The sequence below is a fragment of the Haemaphysalis longicornis genome, unplaced genomic scaffold (genome assembly GCF_048455015.1).
Source record: "Haemaphysalis longicornis isolate Haplotype H1 unplaced genomic scaffold, Haemaphysalis longicornis Haplotype H1 scaffold_12, whole genome shotgun sequence".
Taxonomy (NCBI): Eukaryota; Metazoa; Arthropoda; class Arachnida; order Ixodida; family Ixodidae; genus Haemaphysalis; species Haemaphysalis longicornis.
The window spans coordinates 99,209,931-99,228,464 of NW_027526225.1; the positions used below are offsets into that span (position 1 = coordinate 99,209,931).

Consider the following 18,534-nt stretch of genomic DNA (forward strand, 5'->3'; position numbering starts at 1 on the left):
CATACAATGCAAGGCGCTTGACACAACACGACACAAACACTTCAGACAACTGTACAGACAACATATTCCCCTACACCCATCCCTGTTTCTAGGTGACGATGCCATGGTTTCTGTGAAACGCGTTTTTAAATATTTGTCAGACGTCAAGTTTTTAAACCTCATTTCCTATCACGCATCATGAAATCTGGCCCTATACACCAGCCATCACCATCATCTTTATTGATCTTACTATGTCCAGTTTACACGTTTTATACCTACCTTTTGTGGTAATCACTTCTTTTCATTAAATAACTTCTCTGGCGCTCTTTGCCTCGTCGGCCTTGCGCCATTAAACAAAAAAACCATCAACCAAATTGCGTTATCACCTTCATGATACCCTGGAACTCGTGTCAGATTACCGCTACGGAGCGATGCGCGACACTTCTAGCGCTGTTTTTTTTTTTCTGGTTTTTTACCACTAAAGTAAAAAGGATTTTGTGTCAGAACACAAAAAAGTGTGCTTAGATGCATGACTGACTTACACTCGAGTGGCTTCGAGGAGTGGCACAGCTGTTAGTTCCACTAAGTTGATGGGCCCACAAAAATACAAAACTTGGTGTACAGCGTTGATATATATATTGAATCATAGCCAAGAAATGTAGGAACAATTTGTATATCTTAGAATTCCTAAAATAATTTTTAGGCTCATTGCAATCGCCTATATACGTTGCATGTATACTTTTTGCGCATTTTTTTTCTGATTATTTGACTAATAAACTGTAAGTAATTGTACCTTTCACAAGACTGCTGTTATGTGTTTGTAAGAGCAATCTATAAGCTACAATTCCATGCATAGCAATGCTAAATGTGTCCCCTAGCTCGAGATAAAGAAATAGTTTTGTGGAAGCACTCAAAATCGGCCGTTTTTCCGCCGTGACGAAAGAGTTAAGGCAGGAGGGGAAACGTGGCTTCCTAGCGCGGCCAGATGATGTCATAAGTGCTTGTCATAGGCTAAGCTAGAGGCATCTGCCGCTGGTGAAGAAAAAACGTGGCTGGCGCGATCGGAATTTCACTGTGCAGCCACGCAATGAATTGCGGCCGCTGCCATTTTGTCTACCAAGTGCTGCTACCCTCAACTTTGCCATCGCAACGATGAAGCTTTGCAGTCCGCCTTGGTTTGCATTGTGACATTATCTGGTCACTTGCCTGCGCTTACCGCAGAGGGCCGTCTCCCCTCCTATAGTACATCCTTGCTCCGTGATCTAAGTGCGCAGCACCTTGTGCTTTAAATACATGAGCAAACAACTACAAGCAGGGGAAGGGGAAAAAGAAGAACAGAAAGAAAAGCGTGAGGAGGGGGAAGGAAAATGATAATCATAGTAACAATAATAATGGCAATAATAATGAGCGGAGGAAAAGAAGAACAGAGAGGAGGGCGAGGAAGGGGCAGCGTTCTTTGTAATTGATTGATTGATTGTGGGGTTTAACGCGCCGACGCAACGCAGGCGATGAGGCGCGCCGTAGTGGAGGGCTCCGGATTAATTTTGACCACCTGGGGATCTTTATCGTGCGCCGAAATCTCGTACACACGGGCGTTTTTGCTTTTCGCCTCCATCAGAAAAGCGGCCGCCGCGGCCGGGAATCGAACCCGCGACCTCGTGCTCAGCAGCGCAACGCCGTAGCCACTGAGCCACCGCGGCGGGTTAGCGTTCTTTGTAGTTCCCACCCTTGGACATGACAGTGAAACAGAGCACATTCCGAGCTGGCCAACCGTGTGCTGCTCACCCTGAGTCAGGTCTCCGGGTGGATCCCTGTGCTGCCAAGTGGGGGGACTTCTCGGGGAAGAACAGCGTGTAGTCGCAGTCCCGCTCGGGGATTTCCAAGGGGGCGGGTGTCTGTTGCTGCTGACGACGGCCGCAGAAGGTGCAGCCCTGCTGCCTCCCAGGGTAGCAGTCGGCCATCTTGTCTGTTTGCACGGACTGGTGGACGACCCTCGCACAAATGGCATCCGTCATGGTGGCAGCGTTGCGAACAGATTTCTCCTGCAAAAAATATGCGATACCAGCACACTGGTGTGTGTGTGTGTGTGTGTGTGTGTGTGTGTGTGTGTGTGTGTGTACACATATGCTGTTTTAAACAGTCTTTCTTGGGCTACTTAAACGCAGAAATCTTGGTCTGTGTATGTCTGTCTGTTGTCTGTGACTCGATTCAGCCACCCGGCCAAAGTGAAACGGAAGCTGCGCAGTAGTCTTATACACCCATAGTCAAATCTAAACAACTCTCTAAGTTCGGTGTCAATGTCCATACTTGTCAACACCGTTGAACAAGGACAAAACACTACGCAAATATAAGGCAGGAAATCAACACGAGTGATGTTTGCAGTGTTCCTTTATTAAAGAATTCATGGCTGCTTGCTTTTTGAGATAGCAAATGAAATACTACAACTGCAGAAAACCGTCCCCTGCTGTTGCCCGCGCTACTATAGCTCCTGGCAGAATTTGAAGAAATCAAACAGGGAACGCAATGAAAGGTTCCACTAGGTCCACATTCCGCTTGGCAGGCTCATGGAGTACGGCAACGTGGTTCTATAAACGTTGTAGTAGGGTGCCTCAATTCACGCGTGTCTCCGCCATACGGCAGCGCTGTCATCGAGGCACCCGACTTGGAGCAGTGGAACGTGGTAAATTTGAACTGACGTGAGCAAACCTATAGCGTGTTACCTTGGCAGGAACAGCATGAGAGTTGAGCAGGAAAGAGAAGGGAGGCATTTACTTGGCAGGGGCGCCAGTCGACCATCGTCTTTCGTCGACATTTGCAGCAAGAGGAGCAGATGCGCGGCCATTTTTTTCTCTTAAATCTGTGATGCTCAGTAGGGAAGGCTACTTTTAAATCAAAGTGCCCTTTCATTAAATGTTCCATCAGATAAAGTAGGGGAGGGCCTTGAGGGTACTGCTTACTAGTATCAGGGAAATACACTGCATATAATTTTGGGGATACAAGACCATGGTGCTGCTCCTGTTGTTCGCAGCACCATGCCAACCACACATAAGGTGCTGTGTCGGCAATCCGTGAACAACAGATGAATTCTGAAAAGTTGGCGGCTACTTAAGAAACTGTTAAGTTGGTGTGCTATGCGAGACAAAATACGAGGTGCAGGAAAGTGACAGATGCACAAGCCCTTACATACACACCTGCTTTAACTTTACTTCCTGTAGCACAGCACTTAACAAAGAGATGATGAATCTTCGAGACCTGCAACATGGCTGATACCATGAATTGTGCAAATATGTTAAATTTACAAATAATAAGAGTCATTTTGGCTGCCAACTGAACGGAAAAGTTTGAAATTAAACTACCTTCTATCCTCAGAAAAGGCGGAGTGGTTTACTGAAAACACTCCGAGTATATTATTTATGACGAAAAATGCATTGAACTCTACGCATTCACGACCACCGGCCAAATGCGAGACTTCCCCCCGATTGTGGCAGCAGGCTTTCCTGCAATGCATCCTTGCTGACAGTGCTTATCTTTGGGCGGGCGGACAGACATGAGCCCCTTGAAGTGTGCCTATCTCCTTTGGGCCAACACGACCCTTGCCCTTCTCTGTTCACTCAAGTGGCCCTCGTCAGTACCCAGAAAACACAGCCAACGCCCTGAAGCCACAATTTTCATCGTGAAATGGCGGGCGACCGTTGGTCTTACCCCCCTAGTGCTCACTTACATGTTGTACATATATCTTGAACTTAGTGAAAATGACAAACCTGTCAGGGTTCGCACAGCAACTGTGCCATTAAAAAAAAAAATAGAGAGAAAAAATTCACGGTAATGCACAGTTGCACCCCATTATAGGAGACATGGATGTAACAGACAACAGGGTGTAATGGCCACTATCCACTCACATGGCTGGCCACCCCATGTTTCCCATTAAGTTGACCTCTTTGATAACAGACATAGGATGTACAAGACGGTTAAAATTTTGGTCAAGAATCTTCCTTGTAACAGACATTTTAACTTTAGATGCGGTGCCACCAGCCACCAACTGCAGTTGCATCCACTGTGGAAGCAAAGGGGATGACAGACGCATGCAGTCGCTATTTATTATAACTTCAGCAACCACACGGTGGGTCAGTCAGCGATGAAACTACGATGAGAAGCCCTGCCAATGGAAATGCAGTGTACAGCTTCTCGCCAAGCATACAAGTGCGAACGCACATGCGGGCTTCTGTGCAAGCCAAGAATATCAGGAGTGCACAGCAGGCTCTCTCGATGGCGTGGCTCCTAGTTAAGAAGCATCGCAGATGTTCAGTCCTGCAAGCGTGATTAATAGCCAGAACACACAGCGGAAGAATCTGTGCATCAGGCTTGTGAACTCGACAGCTACGATTCACCTTCCTCTGTAGACAGTGAAAAAGAAATGAAAGCTTGAAGAAGCTATTGTAAAAAACTGCAAATATTGCCGTGCGGCAAAAAAGATTCAGAACCACTTCATAAATTCTCGGGGGGCAAAACATCAGTTATGATAATTTTTTTGCAACATGCTATAGCACTCTTTTGGGCTTATTTTAGTCGTACGGTGCCCACATTGAACAAGGAATTGATCAGCTAATGAAAACATGGTACCCTGCTTATAAGAGACCTCTCGTATAAGAAACAGAAACTGCTCCCCAGTACGTGCCTCTCATGAAGGGGCTCAGCTGCATGCCGAGGCAGGTTTTCAAGCTGGGCTCATTTCTCGTGCCCTTAAGTGAAGCTGTTTCGGCATTCCCTTCTTTGTGCGTCATCTTCGTGCTGCTTTACTCATTCATGCGGCATCAGCTCCCGCGAGTTTCCACTTACAGCATCTCTCTGGCCGTTGGCACTGCTGGGCTCCGGAGGCGGGAGGGAAGCAGCACCGGGGCGTTCCGCTCCACCGGAGACCAGGAGGCGCTGGATCTGCAGCCGGAGCTCCATGAGCTGCTCATCCTGCCGTCGGATTAGCTCGTACACTCCCACCGGCACCGATGCTGGAGCTGGAGACAGCTGCTGCTGCCCAGCAGCGAGGGTGGGAACCTTGCTCGGGCAGAGCTCGGTGGCCGGAGGGTAGCCATACAGCGGCTGCTGCCCAGCAGCCAGGGTGGGAACTTTGCTCAGGCAGGGCTCGGTGGCCGGAGGGTAGCCGTGCGTCTGGGCTGCGGCAGCGGGCGACAGGAACACCCCACCTGCACCGAGGCTGCCTGGCTCGCCCTGCAGTGCCTGCACAGCTGTGGATCTGCCCTGTGTCCAGGGGGAAGCCAGGCCAGTGGGAGTAACGCGCGATTCTGCAGCTTCCGACATCCCAGGAAGGAGGCCCGCAGATGACGGGCACAGAGTGTTCCCCAAACCCGAGTGCATGCTGGGCGCCAGGGAGCAGTCGGAGACGTCGGGCACGGTGGGGGCCACGTTGAAAGCCTGCAACACACATCAGGCTGATGCACTTAGCATCAAGGGAAAAGAATGCTCTTCAGAAAAGAATGCGCACGTGTTCGCACTCATCTTGCCACAACTCCAGAATGTTCCAGTGTCTACAACAAAGTTGGAAATATTATTTGCAGAGTGAAGTATCCAGGAAATGAGGAGCTCAATCTTCTCTTTTACACACAGCCAGCATACGTTCTCTCCTTTTAGCCCAACTTTTACTACTCTTCCTGAGAGCTCCGATTTTTTCCACGCACATATTTCGACTGCTTTTAGCCTGTTGAGCTACAGTCTAAAAAGATGCCAATCTGCACAACATAAAGTGCAAGACTGGCAAAACTTGTGTGCAAGCAGTCGACTTGTGCCATCAATGCCACATCTACCACAGCATCATCCAGAACACTGGAGCACAGCACACTTCTTGATAATCCAGGCAGCCTTACACCATACTAGTAGTGAATCTGAACGCCAGCATGGTACAGGTGGGCATCCTCATAGTTTGATGCACACTGGTCTGCAACTTGCACTGCACACCGTATATCATGGCTGTGCAAACACATCAGGCCAGTTTGGGTGATTACATCCAGCAGAACCCTTCCGGCTTCTCAGGGCGTGCCTTTACAAGGATGAAGCAGGCACAGAGTTCTGGTGGCCTATATTGAGAAACAGCAATCCAAAAAGACAGCTCATACGTTGCCATCCAATGCAGTTGCAACGTGTCCAATAAGTCCTGCCCAGCTCCGGTGTGAGGCTGCTCAGAAAGAGTGGCATAGCATCTTTGCAAGCAAGTTTGATCCACAAGCCTCCCAAACCCCGAAGGAGTGAAATGCTGCACTAGGTAAATGACTTTTTTTTTTTTTGGGGGGGGGGGGGGGGGGGGTACAGTGCTCAAGTTTCCTTTCTGATAGTACCACACATCTGGGGAGGGGACTGTAAACCCGCAAATTACCACCAGGTAATCAATATTTTTGCCAATTCTTTCTAACCAGACGCACGCGGAAAATTTCGCACTTGCTAGATTAAGGGGGGGTGGACAGCCCAGTTTTACCAAGCAAGAGATGTGCACATACAGTGTGTTGCGACGGTAATTGGAACACCTTAAAAATTTTTCTTGAGCGAACCGCCACTCTGTTCGCGCTCAAACTTCACACGAAGGTCGCATTTTGTGGTCTATTTAGTTTGAAACGGGGAAGAACGATGGTACTTACCTGTTTATCCTGAAAACAAATAAAAACGATTTTTGCCTATGGGAAAATGGCGGCGATTTGGACGTGTGAGCCCAAAAACTGGGTTTTCTGATCGTCTGTTAGCTCATTTCTAGGTGCATTTTCTAATCGTCTGCTGCACCATTTGGCTCCGTACGTGAATCCCAAACATGCGTTTCACTCTGCAGGTGGTTCCGTCGTTCCAACATCAACTTGCGCTGGCTCGCACATCCAAATCAGCCGCCATTTTCCCATAGGCGAAAATCGTTTTTATTTATTTTCAGAATACACAGGTAAGTACCATCGTTTCTCCCAGTATCAAACAAAATAGACCACAAATTGTGACCTTCGTGGCAAGTTTGAGCGCGAACAGAGCGGCGGTTCGCTCAAGAAAAAATTTTAAAGTGTTCCAATTATCGTCGCAACACCCTGTATGGTTCAGAGTGGCCCCGTGCTACAGTGCTCAAAGTGACCGCCGTCCCTCCGCTAGGCATGCATCACTGTGAGAGATTCTAACCATTGAGAACAAGTCTGTAGCACGAGTACTTTAAAAATAGCCGCTTTAGATACACTGGTTAAAAACTTGGCAGGCTTCGCCACAATGGTGGCAGAGTGAAATGTGGCCATGGAACCCACCTGGCTCCTGGCTGGGCGAGGTGTGGGCACCCACGAATCGTCAGTCGCGCTGCTGTCCCCCCTCTGCCCAAGGGGTGGAGCCGTGGACGCACTGGTGTAGGGAGAGAGGGCCACCACCACACAAACACCACACAGCGTGTACTGGCCACTGAGTAACTATTCTTCTCCAGAATCAAGACTGGCACAGAAAGACAGGCGACTCCTTTTTTAATTATGTTACATGTTGCTGCAAGTTTGGCCAACTCGCGTCAGACATTTGAATTTATTTAGCTCTACCCTGGCCTTCCAGACAGCATTGCTAATCAGCTGGCTAATGACAGAATGACCATAATACAAGATTTCAAAAACAAAAAAAATATGCACTCGACGTTAGACATGTGAGCAGAAATTTTAAAACTCTCCGAAGATGGATCTGGGCATGAATACCTGCAGACAGAAAACTCTTTCATAAAACCGCCAGTTATCACACGCAGTAGCGAGCCTTGTGTGGATGCAGCAATCAAGGAGGACTGACCGGTTCTTGGCGAGCTCCTTGAGAGCCCAGTGGAAGCTCTCCGCTGCAGTGCCAGAAAGCACCTTCTCCAGGGTTAGGGTGATGGTCTTGTTAGACGCCGACGGCACCTGCAGAGGGAGGGGCACCCAACAGCTGGCCTCGATGCACTGAACGCATACAGCCGTACAATACTCTCAGTAGGTGATTGTGGGGTCCACGGCAGAGGACTGAATCCAGCCAAGGTCAAGGCTCGAGGCATTAATAGCTTGAGGGAAATGAGAAATGTGCACTGGCCTTAAAAAAACAATTTCATTTAATTTTCAAGTAAACTGTGTGAAACTTGTCAGTCTTGCTGCTTTTTCCCCACTGATTTAAAATGTGCCATCATTTTTTCAGTTGGCCAATTAGTTGCCAAAATAATTATAGATAATTGGCCATTTTGGAGGCCTCATTTGGTTGTTGGTAGCGCAGCTTTCCTCCTTTTCCTCCTCCTCCGTATTTCCAGAGAAAACAACAAAGAGTTGATCTCGTATGATTTGAGTCGCACGCGATGAATAGTCGCGCAACTGCTGGCAGGTAGTGAAGCGCGGTTCCACCTGTAGCGCTCCTGCTCTGCATCGCTCTCACCCTGGCGACAGAGGTGGTGGCGCTGCCCTGCCACAGCTGGAAGTGCAGGCACGGCACGGGGCTGGGGCAGAGGCAGTTGTAGAAGAGCGGCTCCCGCACCCCCTGCCCGGGGCTCGGCAGCACGCACACCACAAAGATCTCCCGGGGCCTGTGCGCGTGTCCACAAGGAGGGGGAGGCAGTCTGTACTCTCAATGGAGTGACTGTACTCGTGAGCGCGCACTCACAAGTGCATACTAAAGAGCCTGTATGCGTAAGCAGGTCCATATGCATGAGCAAGCACTGGCAATTAAGTCTGTATTCATGAGTGATTAAATAGCTCACTCATCTTTGTCAGACACCAATTTTTTTAAACATAAAGCTTTCTTAATGGGACCGATGCCGTCCTGTCAAGACAACGCATTTCCCCATACACCGGTCGGTCGACCGAAAACCTCTGATCAGATCTCTGGACACACAGCGCGTATGTGAAACCGGGCTTCCACGGTGTCAAAACGGTTACTCAAAAATCGTGATAAAGGACGCTTCTCTTATTCCTTTTTCGCGAAAATTGCGAAAAAGGGATAAGACAATACACACATCGATCAAGAAGAAGGAGTACAATAGTGTACCTTTATCTCATAAACCACATGTTGGCATACATTTAGATTGTTTGCAGATGCATTTACTTAGTCTGTGAAGAATTGCCGCATGGGTTTGTCCTTCGCTTTCAATTGTGGTCTTTGAAGGTTTGAGGATCGATTAAATGCACTTTCGGAGAAGGTTGGATGCACTTTTATCTTTCGTGCTTCTCTCAGCTTTCTTTGGGAAGAGATAGTATTTTTTGTCTCACTCACTCAGCACCACATTCACAAGCCAGCCTGAGTGCAAAGGACAGGTGAGTGCATCAAACCATGCACCACCGAACATTTGGCAGAGCACATTCAGCCCAATTCAAACAAATCTCTTACAGCGAAAGCATTCTGCAGTGCACTAACATCTGCGCACTATGGTCACCAGGCAATCTCTGGTTGCTCAGCAGTTTCAGCAAGGTGTGCAAGACCCGTACCCCATTTTTCTTAAAAGTTATGGGGTAACTCCGCTACGTCGACAGCCACAGCTACAGAAGGCCTGAGCACTTGCCCTCTCAGAAAACTAACCTAATTAAGTTTGTTCTCAACCTCTCTCAAAAGTAGTCATAACTTAAAGGGCACAATGGAGGCTGCGTGGTTTTGGCATACCTAATGATTCACAATGTCAGCACAGAGTAGACCATTTGTAACGTAACCGCTTATAGTGCGGGATCGGATATAACGCGGGCTTTGGTGACCACCGGTTTGCCTCCCATAGCACTCAATTCATAAGTATACCGCTTAAAACGCAGACTACTGAAGCACAATACTATTTGGAGTGCGGTTTTTTGGCGGGTCGGCTGATCGACTGGCGCAGCTAAGGTATATCGTTTTGGGGTCGCAAAAAATAAATGAATGAAAAAAAAAAACGGATTCAGTCATCCAATTCAGTGTGTGCTCCCTGCTCTCCTCTAACTTCGACATAAAAAAAAAAAGAAAAAAAATTACACCATCTCCCCGAAGGGAACTATGTGGTGATGCAAAGCATGGGGGTTCCGTGTAGGTTCCACACCGGAGCAGAACAGGTGCAGGCGGTGTCTCGGAGCAGACTGAACACCGCGCAGCGCGTGCACCTGCATACAGCTGAACGAGAGGAGAATGGAGGAGAGACGTGCATGCGCAGTGGGGGTGTGGACGGCGCAACAACAAGGAAGGGACATAGCCCTGACCATGAGATGGCTCCTGGAACGACAGTGTCGCCGGTGTCTTCCTGAGCCGGCACAAGACGAGCCGAGCGGCGAGGAGGAGAGCGGCGTTATTACAGCTGGCGTGGAGAGGGGGACGAGGAGGAGAGGTGGACGCCTGACAATGGAGGGTACAAGGCGAGTTCAAAAGATGCTTTGCATCTAAAAAAAAATAGGCGCCCTTTCGTTCGCATGTACCGTTTGCACTCACGCGATGAACTGCCCCGTGCTTCGCGCACCTCATAGATAGCGAGCCCCCCCTCCCCACCAATCCGTTTTTTCTAGATAAGCAGCCGCCCTTTCACTTTTCGAAAATTCGGAGGTACCCAGCCACCCCGCCAAATGTTGCTTACCGATCGCCTTCGGCATCGTGACTACAGGTGGGGTGGGAAAAAAAAAAAAAAAAAAAATCCTGCTTGCGTTCTTATCGCATTGTCCCGCAGCATCCCTTCATAAATGCTAAGAAGCCCAGCTGTGCTCCCTCAAAACACACACAAAGGAAGTTAACGCCACGCTTGTGGTTGGTAAGGCTGTGCAGCCCCTTGTAAGACCCTTTAGCAGTGGCTGATGGAGGGGAAAAAAAAAAACGAAATGAAGTCATCACCTCCATCTTTAAGAGGCCTTCGTTCGAGTGCTGATAAACAAAGAATGATCGAAAGGTAGATTGCGATGCGGTTGAATTCACACGTTTTGTTTATCGTGCGGTACTGCTTACGGTGCGGATTTTCACGGCTCACATGGCATATACTATAAGCAGTCTACACTGTAGATGCAAGGAACAAGTGGGAAAGACGCCCGAGATGTCCCTTATCATTGACCGAGTGATGGGGTTGGGGCCGCCTTGACAGGAAGCAAGCCATGGCATGCACTGTATTAAAGGTTCACTGTTGTCTTGAGCGATGACAGGAACTGAGAAAGGGCGTGCGCACTTGCTCTGCTAAGCTGGACGGCCACTTTTTCAAGTGCCACAGGTGGTTGCCTTCAAAGGTGGTGAGGAAACCAGGCATGAATGTGGAGTGGAGTTGCAGCTATATCGTCTCGTCTAGTGCGAAGGAGCACACTTTACTCCTCTCTCATACAGCAGCAGCAGCAGAGCCCACACACTACTCAGCAACAAGCAGAGCTCCTCTATGATGCTTTCCCTTGCAACCTGCTTTCTTTTGCAGCCCACCACCCTTTCACTGACCAGAGGAAGAAAGGGCATGCAAATGCACAGCACGTGGTTTACAGAAGCCTTCTTCAAGTTCTTGTTGGAGCCTATGAATCATTTTAGTTCTCAGTCCATCAAATGAAATGATCGCTTAGTGAAACTGCAAGTGTCTGGGAGCATCAACTGTCCTGTAAAGGAAGATGCACAGCCATGAAGCACGGGGTTCAGTGTGTAGCTTGTTAACTCTTTCGTTACGGTGAAAAAAACGGTCGATTTCGAGTGCTCCCACAAAACTTCTTTAGATGCGGAGCATTTCATGCTCGGGGCCGTGTCCCTCTCTTCCTTGTCCGCCGTCCGCACTCTACTGCGAACGTGCGTCTCTTCAGCCCCGTCAGCGTTTGGGCTGACATCAGCGCAGTCCACTATAAAAAGAAATAGTTAGGCGGCACCTGGTTTCGATCCCACAACTCTCTGGCCGCAATGGGAGGTATGTGGCGCTCTTCCCACTGAGCTACAAATCGAGATGGGAGCATGTGCTACGAACACGCCTTATTTCCCTCACTCATTCAAATTACGTCGAGAAGCTACTGATACAACGAAGGCACGCGAAGCTGAACGTCAACGGAAACGACGAACTGAAAACTAATGGGAACTTCAGTCAACCCCATGGCTGCTTCGCATACTACTCAGGGTTCCCCTACGCGAAGATGGTGTAATTTTTTTTTTTTCTCTTGAACTAGTGCACACATTTAGCCTCGGTATGCATGAAATTGTAGCTTATAGATTGATCTTCCAAACACACAACATCAGTTTCGTGAAAGGTGCATTACAGTTTATTGGTAAAATCAGAAAAAAAATGCTAAGAAAAGTATACACAAAGCACAAATTGGCGATTTTACTGAGCCCAAAAATTATTTCAAGGATTTTAAGATATGCAAATTGTTCCTACATTCCTTGGCTATGGTTCAATATATACATAAACACTGTACACCAAATTTTGGATTTTCCCAGGCCCATCAACCTAGCAGAAGTTACTGACGGCTGCGCCACTCCTTGAAGCTACTCGAGTGTAAGTCGGTCTCTCTAAAATATGCATCCAAGCATACCTGTTTGCATTCCGAGACGAAATCATTATCACTGCAGTGGAAAAAACTAAGAAAAAAAATTTAGTGAGGAGCAGCGCACATCGCTCCGCAGTGCCAATTTTACACCAGCACCAGGCTATCTGAAGGTGATAATGTGATATGGCGCGGTGCATTTGGCAAAATATCCCTGCCGTACGTTGTCCCGACCCTACACATGAAAGCAGAACCGCAGTCATCAGATAGGAAGCTCGTTTTGTCTAAGTACAGCGCGAATTCAAAAACGAACCAACCTGGCAGCACCTGTCGAAGTCTGAGGTATTCAAACGGGAGCATCTTCATCAAAACTAAAATCTGACGAATCCGCATCGTTGTTGGCAGAGTCATCACTGCCGCTGGGGTAACAAAAATCAGCAGCAGCAGCTGCCAAAGTCCCTGCCACAGCTGTCTGCGTTTGCGGAGCGCACTTTCACAAAACTCGCCGCTATTGCAGCTTCAAATTTCACTCTCGGCGCCATCTCAACACATGCGCCAGATGACGTTAGTTGCCTGCAAGGCACCTTTTTTAGCTTTCGCCGGACGTTTGAAATCACCGGAATGCTGCCGTAAGGAAGGAGTTAAAGGGCACTGATTGATTTGATTGATTGTGGTGTTTAACGTGCCGACGCAACGCAGGCGATGAGGCGCGCCGTAGTGGAGGGCTCCGGATTAATTTTGACCACCTGGGGATCTAACGCGCGCCGAAATCTCGAACACACGGGCGTTTTTGCTTTTCGCCTCCATCAGAAAAGCGGCCGCCGCGGCCGGGAATCGAACCCGCGACCTCGTGGTTAAAGGGCACTGCACTAGACACACTGAATCACATGAATGTGTAACTGCATGGTTCCTGAAGAAGTTGGAGACTTGTTTTTACTATGCTCTGTGGAGATTAAGGGCACAGCCCAACACATCCACACCTGGGCCACAAATGTTCAAAAGCAGTATTGAGCACCGTTATTCCGATATTAAGCAGCAGAGTTTTCGATGTGGCACCTGTTTTTTTTTTTTTTTTTTCTGAAGTCCCGCTTAGTGCACTAGATGTAATTCCGATTTGAGATGTTGGAAGCAGGCCAACTGCTCACCTGGAAGACAGCCTCTGGCTGGTGACGAACTGGGCACACACAAGCCAGATGAAAGGGTGCTGGATGGAGGCCACGCCGCTCACCCAGCTGCATGCCCCACCAAGGGCAATGGAGGTGGTAAAGGGATGTGCTGGCTGTCACCAGTCGAGCCACAATGTGCCCCCCCCCCCCTTCCCCCCCAGCGAAAGTTCCCCTCCTCATGCAATAGCAAAATGCAGTAGTCTCCCCGTAAACTGAATAAATTTGAGGCGCTAAACAACGGGGACCAGAAGAAACACGTAGACACAGACAAGGCGCCAACTTCCAACTAAACTTTATTAGTGACAACCCCTGGATTAAATACACTGTTTTGACGTCATGCAAAGACGTCACCCCAACAACGTGTGCCAACCTACACGTGCCCATCTAAAAACTGGAGTTCTTTGAATGATAATGTGACCGATGGTGTACTGATGCACTTATCTCCCGCCTTGTGAATGAAGTACGCCTCCACAATTTCTCTTTCTTGCCTATCTCTCACCCATTTTAAAAACGTGGCCTGTTTGAAGAGCGGAGTGCATTTAGTTCCCTGCTGAGTGCACCTTTTGCAGTGCTCAGCCATGTGGCCCCCTGCATTGTTTTTTACAGCCCAACAATGCTCGCGCGCTCTGTCGTTGAAACATCTGCCTGTTTGGCCAATATAACTCTTGTTACAACTCATGGGAATCTCTTATACAACTCCCATGGTGCATTCCGTGTATAATTCGCCGTGCTTCTTGGAGCACGATTGCCGCTTCCTTTCCTTCATCATAGGACAAACCTTCGCCAATTTGCAGGGCGCGCTAAACACCACATTGATGTCGTACCTCTGAGCAACTTTTTTGAGGTTATGCGAGATCCTGTGCCAATACGGGACAACGTGAACTTTCTTCTTTTCTATTTTCTTCTGCATGTCACCTTCCCTCTGTTTTTGTTTAAATTTTTGCAGCAATGCTTCGCAAACGGCAGAAACAGCTGCGGAAGAGAATCCCGCAGTGCTCAGCCGGGCTATCTGTTCATTAAATGCGTCTTGTACCTTGTGCGCGCACGACTTGTTTAAGGCTGCCGTGATGCATGTCTTGATTGATTTGATTGATTGTAGGGTTTAACGCGCCGACGCAACGCAGGCGATGAGGCGCGCCGTAGTGGAGGGCTCCGGGTTAATTTTGACCACCTGGGGATCTTTAACGTGCGCCGAAATCTCGTGCACACGGGCGTTTTTGCTTTTCGCCTCCATCAGAAAAGCGGCCGCCGCGGCCGGGAATCGAACCCGCGACCTCGTGCTCAGCAGCGCAACGCCTTAGCCACTGAGGTGATGCATGTCTTGGCCACACCTCTTTTGATTAATTTTGAGTGAGCGCTATCAAATTACTTTAAATTAATTTACTATCATTACTTTAAAAATTGTTTCTCAAATAGTGCAACTAGACGGATATATGATTTTAACGACCCGCCGCGGTGGCTCAGTGGCTAAAGCGTTGCGCTGCTGAGCACAAGGTCGCGGGTTCGATTCCCGGCCGCGGCGGCCGCTTTTCTGATGGAGGCGAAAAGCAAAAACGCCCGTGTGTACGAGATTTCGGCGCACGATAAAGATCCCCAGGTGGTCAAAATTAATCCGGAGCCCTCCACTACGGCGCGCCTCATCGCCTGCGTTGCGTCGGCGCGTTAAACCCTACAATCAATCAAATCAATCAAGCTATCAAATGGAATCAGCTGCTTGTTAGCGCGCGGCTTGTATTGCCAACACACGTGCGTGTCCTGAAAAGCGCCTTGTCTGTGTCTACGTGTTTCTTCTGGTCCCCATTGTTTAGCGCCTCAAATTTATTCAGTATGTTCAACCAACTAGCCCTGATCAAGCTTTTGTTACTTAATATTCCCCGTAGACACACCTGGTACACCACACTTTCCTCTGCCCAAGCTGACAGAGGTTGTAATTGTAGAAGAATAAAACAAATACAGCACAAGAGAAAGCTAACCTGGTCCTTCAGTTTCTTTCTCTTGAAAATTTGAAACAAGCTTTTCTGTCCAGTGAAAGTCGTGCTCATTATTTAAAGCCACCGCAGCCTAAAAATACAATGCCAAGAAGACCTGTAGCAGTTAACCAAGATATACTGCACATACAAACAAGCAAAAAAACTCTTAGCATATGTAGTATCACACATATGTGAGAAGTGTAGTAGTGAAATTCGCCATCTTTTTAGTGCTTGTGTGAAGTAGTATAGAGGCCCTCCAAGGGGTAGAACAGATTTTTTTCGATGTTCGCATTATACTAGCTATATTCTACAAATACTAACAGCGGGCCGCTTAACACGTACTGTGCTATGGTACCAAATTATTTGTAAGGCATATGAATTTCTTTTTCGTTCTTATTTTCAAAACAAATCGAAAGTACTTCCCTGCTTGGACCCGCATAGAAGACGTGTGCAGAAGACTAGATTTTACACACTCGTGCCTTTTCTTTACAGCCCGTAAGGTACCCTAGCACCAGAGGTTGCATTAAACGTGCTGTCGAACAATACGGAAGGCTTGATATTCGGCAACTCACACCCCGATGAAGTTGAAACCGCCGTCTTCAAGCTGGTGTTTGAAGTGGAAGCACAGATGGTCCCCGCACAAGGTCACGAACCTGCAAACAAAGCATTGCAAGGTCTTCTCAGTTGCACGAACTGACCAGTGTTGCCTTAGCTGAGATAAAACAATATAGTAGCTCATTGGAACGAACAGTGCAGTGCAACAAGTCAGAAAAGCAAGACTTGGAAAAGCATCCACTATACTCACTTCTGGAACTGTGTGACTGCTAGGAATCACACTAGAAACCACGCTAGAAACTCGCACCAAGGAGAAGACAATAGGACAAAGCTTGGCTCCCATGCGTTCCTCGTTGCACTAACACATTATCTACACTTTCGCAAAGGCATGCCTCTTGTGTCCTCTTTGGGCTTGTTTATTAGCAAATATTTTACAGCGTCAGCTCTAAGTAGTCAATTTTCCAACTTTTCCATTTGCTGCTACTGACACAGTATGCTGGGTATAAGAGCAGCAATGCAATGTTGTGTGTGTGTGTGTGAGGGGGGACACCAAGAAGAACGGAGTCAGAGAGGATGGCTGCAGCCTCCCATTTCGCTGTCATAGGCCATGAGCATACAGCTGACCCTTTGACGGCTCCTTTCGGCAGCTTTTAGTGAACACCTCCGCCTAGGGTGCTTGATAGGGAGGCAGAATTTTTTTTTACACACGAATTTTAAGGTAATGCAGAAACCATGCACGTAAATCCATATCCCCCATATTTGTAGCCGCCCCATTACTTCAATGTCTACTCTGCAGTGTCTTACATGAGAATGGGGATTGCAGTACCATCGCTTCTTATTACAGGTAGTATTCGTTGAAAAGTTTAGCTGTCAATTTCTTCACTTGGCAACACTGGAAACGGCCATGGACGTGGCGCGGCTTCTGCCACTGCGCCCGCATGCCGCAGAAAAAAAACAGCGGCGTGCGTCGTCTGCTTCGTTTCAGCCGGATTCTCAATGGTGGTGTCAACAGAGGTGTGATTAATCGCACTCACATTGGAGTCGAGGCATTACTTTGCGCTTGATGGGGTACAGTTTGGGACGTCCAACACAAATCATGTGCTTAGCACGGACAAGTGCCGCCATCCCGCGGGGCCCGACGTAACCAGTGACGGTGCACTCACATGGTTGCCTGCATGCGTGCCTTGCCAGTGAATACAAGCTATAGCGGGCCATCACGGACACAAGAAGTGGAAAGAGGACGGGAGGTGCCATCCTGCTCCCCGCTAGCGTCTTCCAGTCAGTGATGTCACGGCGATGACAATGCATCACGACAAACCCACCCAATTAACAAACAGCGTCACCATAATACTTGCGACGACGCCCAACATGAGCGCACCCAAAGTCCGGCAGGGCGGCGGTGTGCGGAGCGGTGAGTGCGTCCTGCACGCCGGTGCGGAGCACGGGGATGGCGAAGAGGGGCACGAGGCGTAGGGGCAGCTGCGGGGTGGCCATCTGCAGGGCCAGCTCGCACGAGGGGCCACGGGTGCGCCCCCGCAGCTCCCCGCTGACCACCGCCAACTGGAAGCCCAGGCCGCACTCCAGCGATGCATACGCCCAGCTGTCCTCGGCCGCCTGCACAAGGGCAGTGCAGAGCTGCTCTGTGATGACACACAGAACGAGAGGCGCAGAGACGTCCACTGCTGCGGCCTTCCAGAGACCACGTTTCCACTTCAAAATTTGTGCAATCGCGACACAAGGAAACAGACTGCTGCAAGTCGCTGAGAACTTCCTCATAAAGGTAATCAATGTGCGCTCCCTCTTTGCACACGTGCAGGTGTAAGAGAGTGCACTGTTTCGACAAGCTTCCCGGCACCAACAAATGCGCACCAACAGTGAAGATTGTTCACTTCATTCATTTGTTTCGTTTGTTCGTGAGCATGGCTGCCCCATGCATTCCAAACACTTCTTTAAGAACAGAACTTGAAAACAACTCAACCAGGCGTAACGAGCAACCTCCACGTGATAGCTGCTGCGGAAATATTCATTCCTCTGGACATTTGTTTGTTATTGTTTTTTCCGTAAAACAGCTTGCTCTCTAAATGTACCTGGTTTTAATAAGATTATACTGCTGCTGTGAGTGTTGCTGCAAATCATTCCTAATGGCCAGGCCTCCAATGACTGCTCTCCATGCGGGCTTTGCAGTACAGCTAACACCATACAGCCTCATTTTACTTCACTAAACAAGTGCCATGAGTGCTTTGTACTTACACCGCCTGCAAGAAATCAGCAGTAATGCACTTTCAGCTCGTCTGCTAGCTATCCAAACACCACCGTCAGCATCATTATCATCCTATTGATGTTCGCTGAAGGCAAAGTCCACCCCGAAACACTTGGACTCTCTCCTATCCCGCATTCGCCAAACCCCAAAATTTTCCTCATTTTAACGCCCTACTCCTCCTGGTTCTCTCGAGACATTTCTTATTCTAA

At 48.6% G+C, this 18,534-nt stretch overlaps 1 protein-coding gene across 1 annotated transcript in view; it reads right to left on the reverse strand.

Moving 5' to 3' along the window:
- The window catches only part of LOC144163076 (uncharacterized), a 34,799-nt gene that overhangs the window by 11,362 nt on the left and 4,903 nt on the right, over positions 1–18,534 (reverse strand). Inside the window, exons 6-13 of the mRNA XM_077693874.1 lie at positions 17,444–17,679; positions 16,083–16,163; positions 13,520–13,606; positions 8,374–8,521; positions 7,768–7,874; positions 7,254–7,344; positions 4,816–5,406; positions 1,765–2,021 (exon numbers count right to left, since the gene is read on the reverse strand). Coding sequence (XP_077550000.1) covers positions 1,765–2,021; positions 4,816–5,406; positions 7,254–7,344; positions 7,768–7,874; positions 8,374–8,521; positions 13,520–13,606; positions 16,083–16,163; positions 17,444–17,679 — 1,598 coding nt within the window. The remainder of the gene's footprint in view (positions 1–1,764; positions 2,022–4,815; positions 5,407–7,253; positions 7,345–7,767; positions 7,875–8,373; positions 8,522–13,519; positions 13,607–16,082; positions 16,164–17,443; positions 17,680–18,534) is intronic.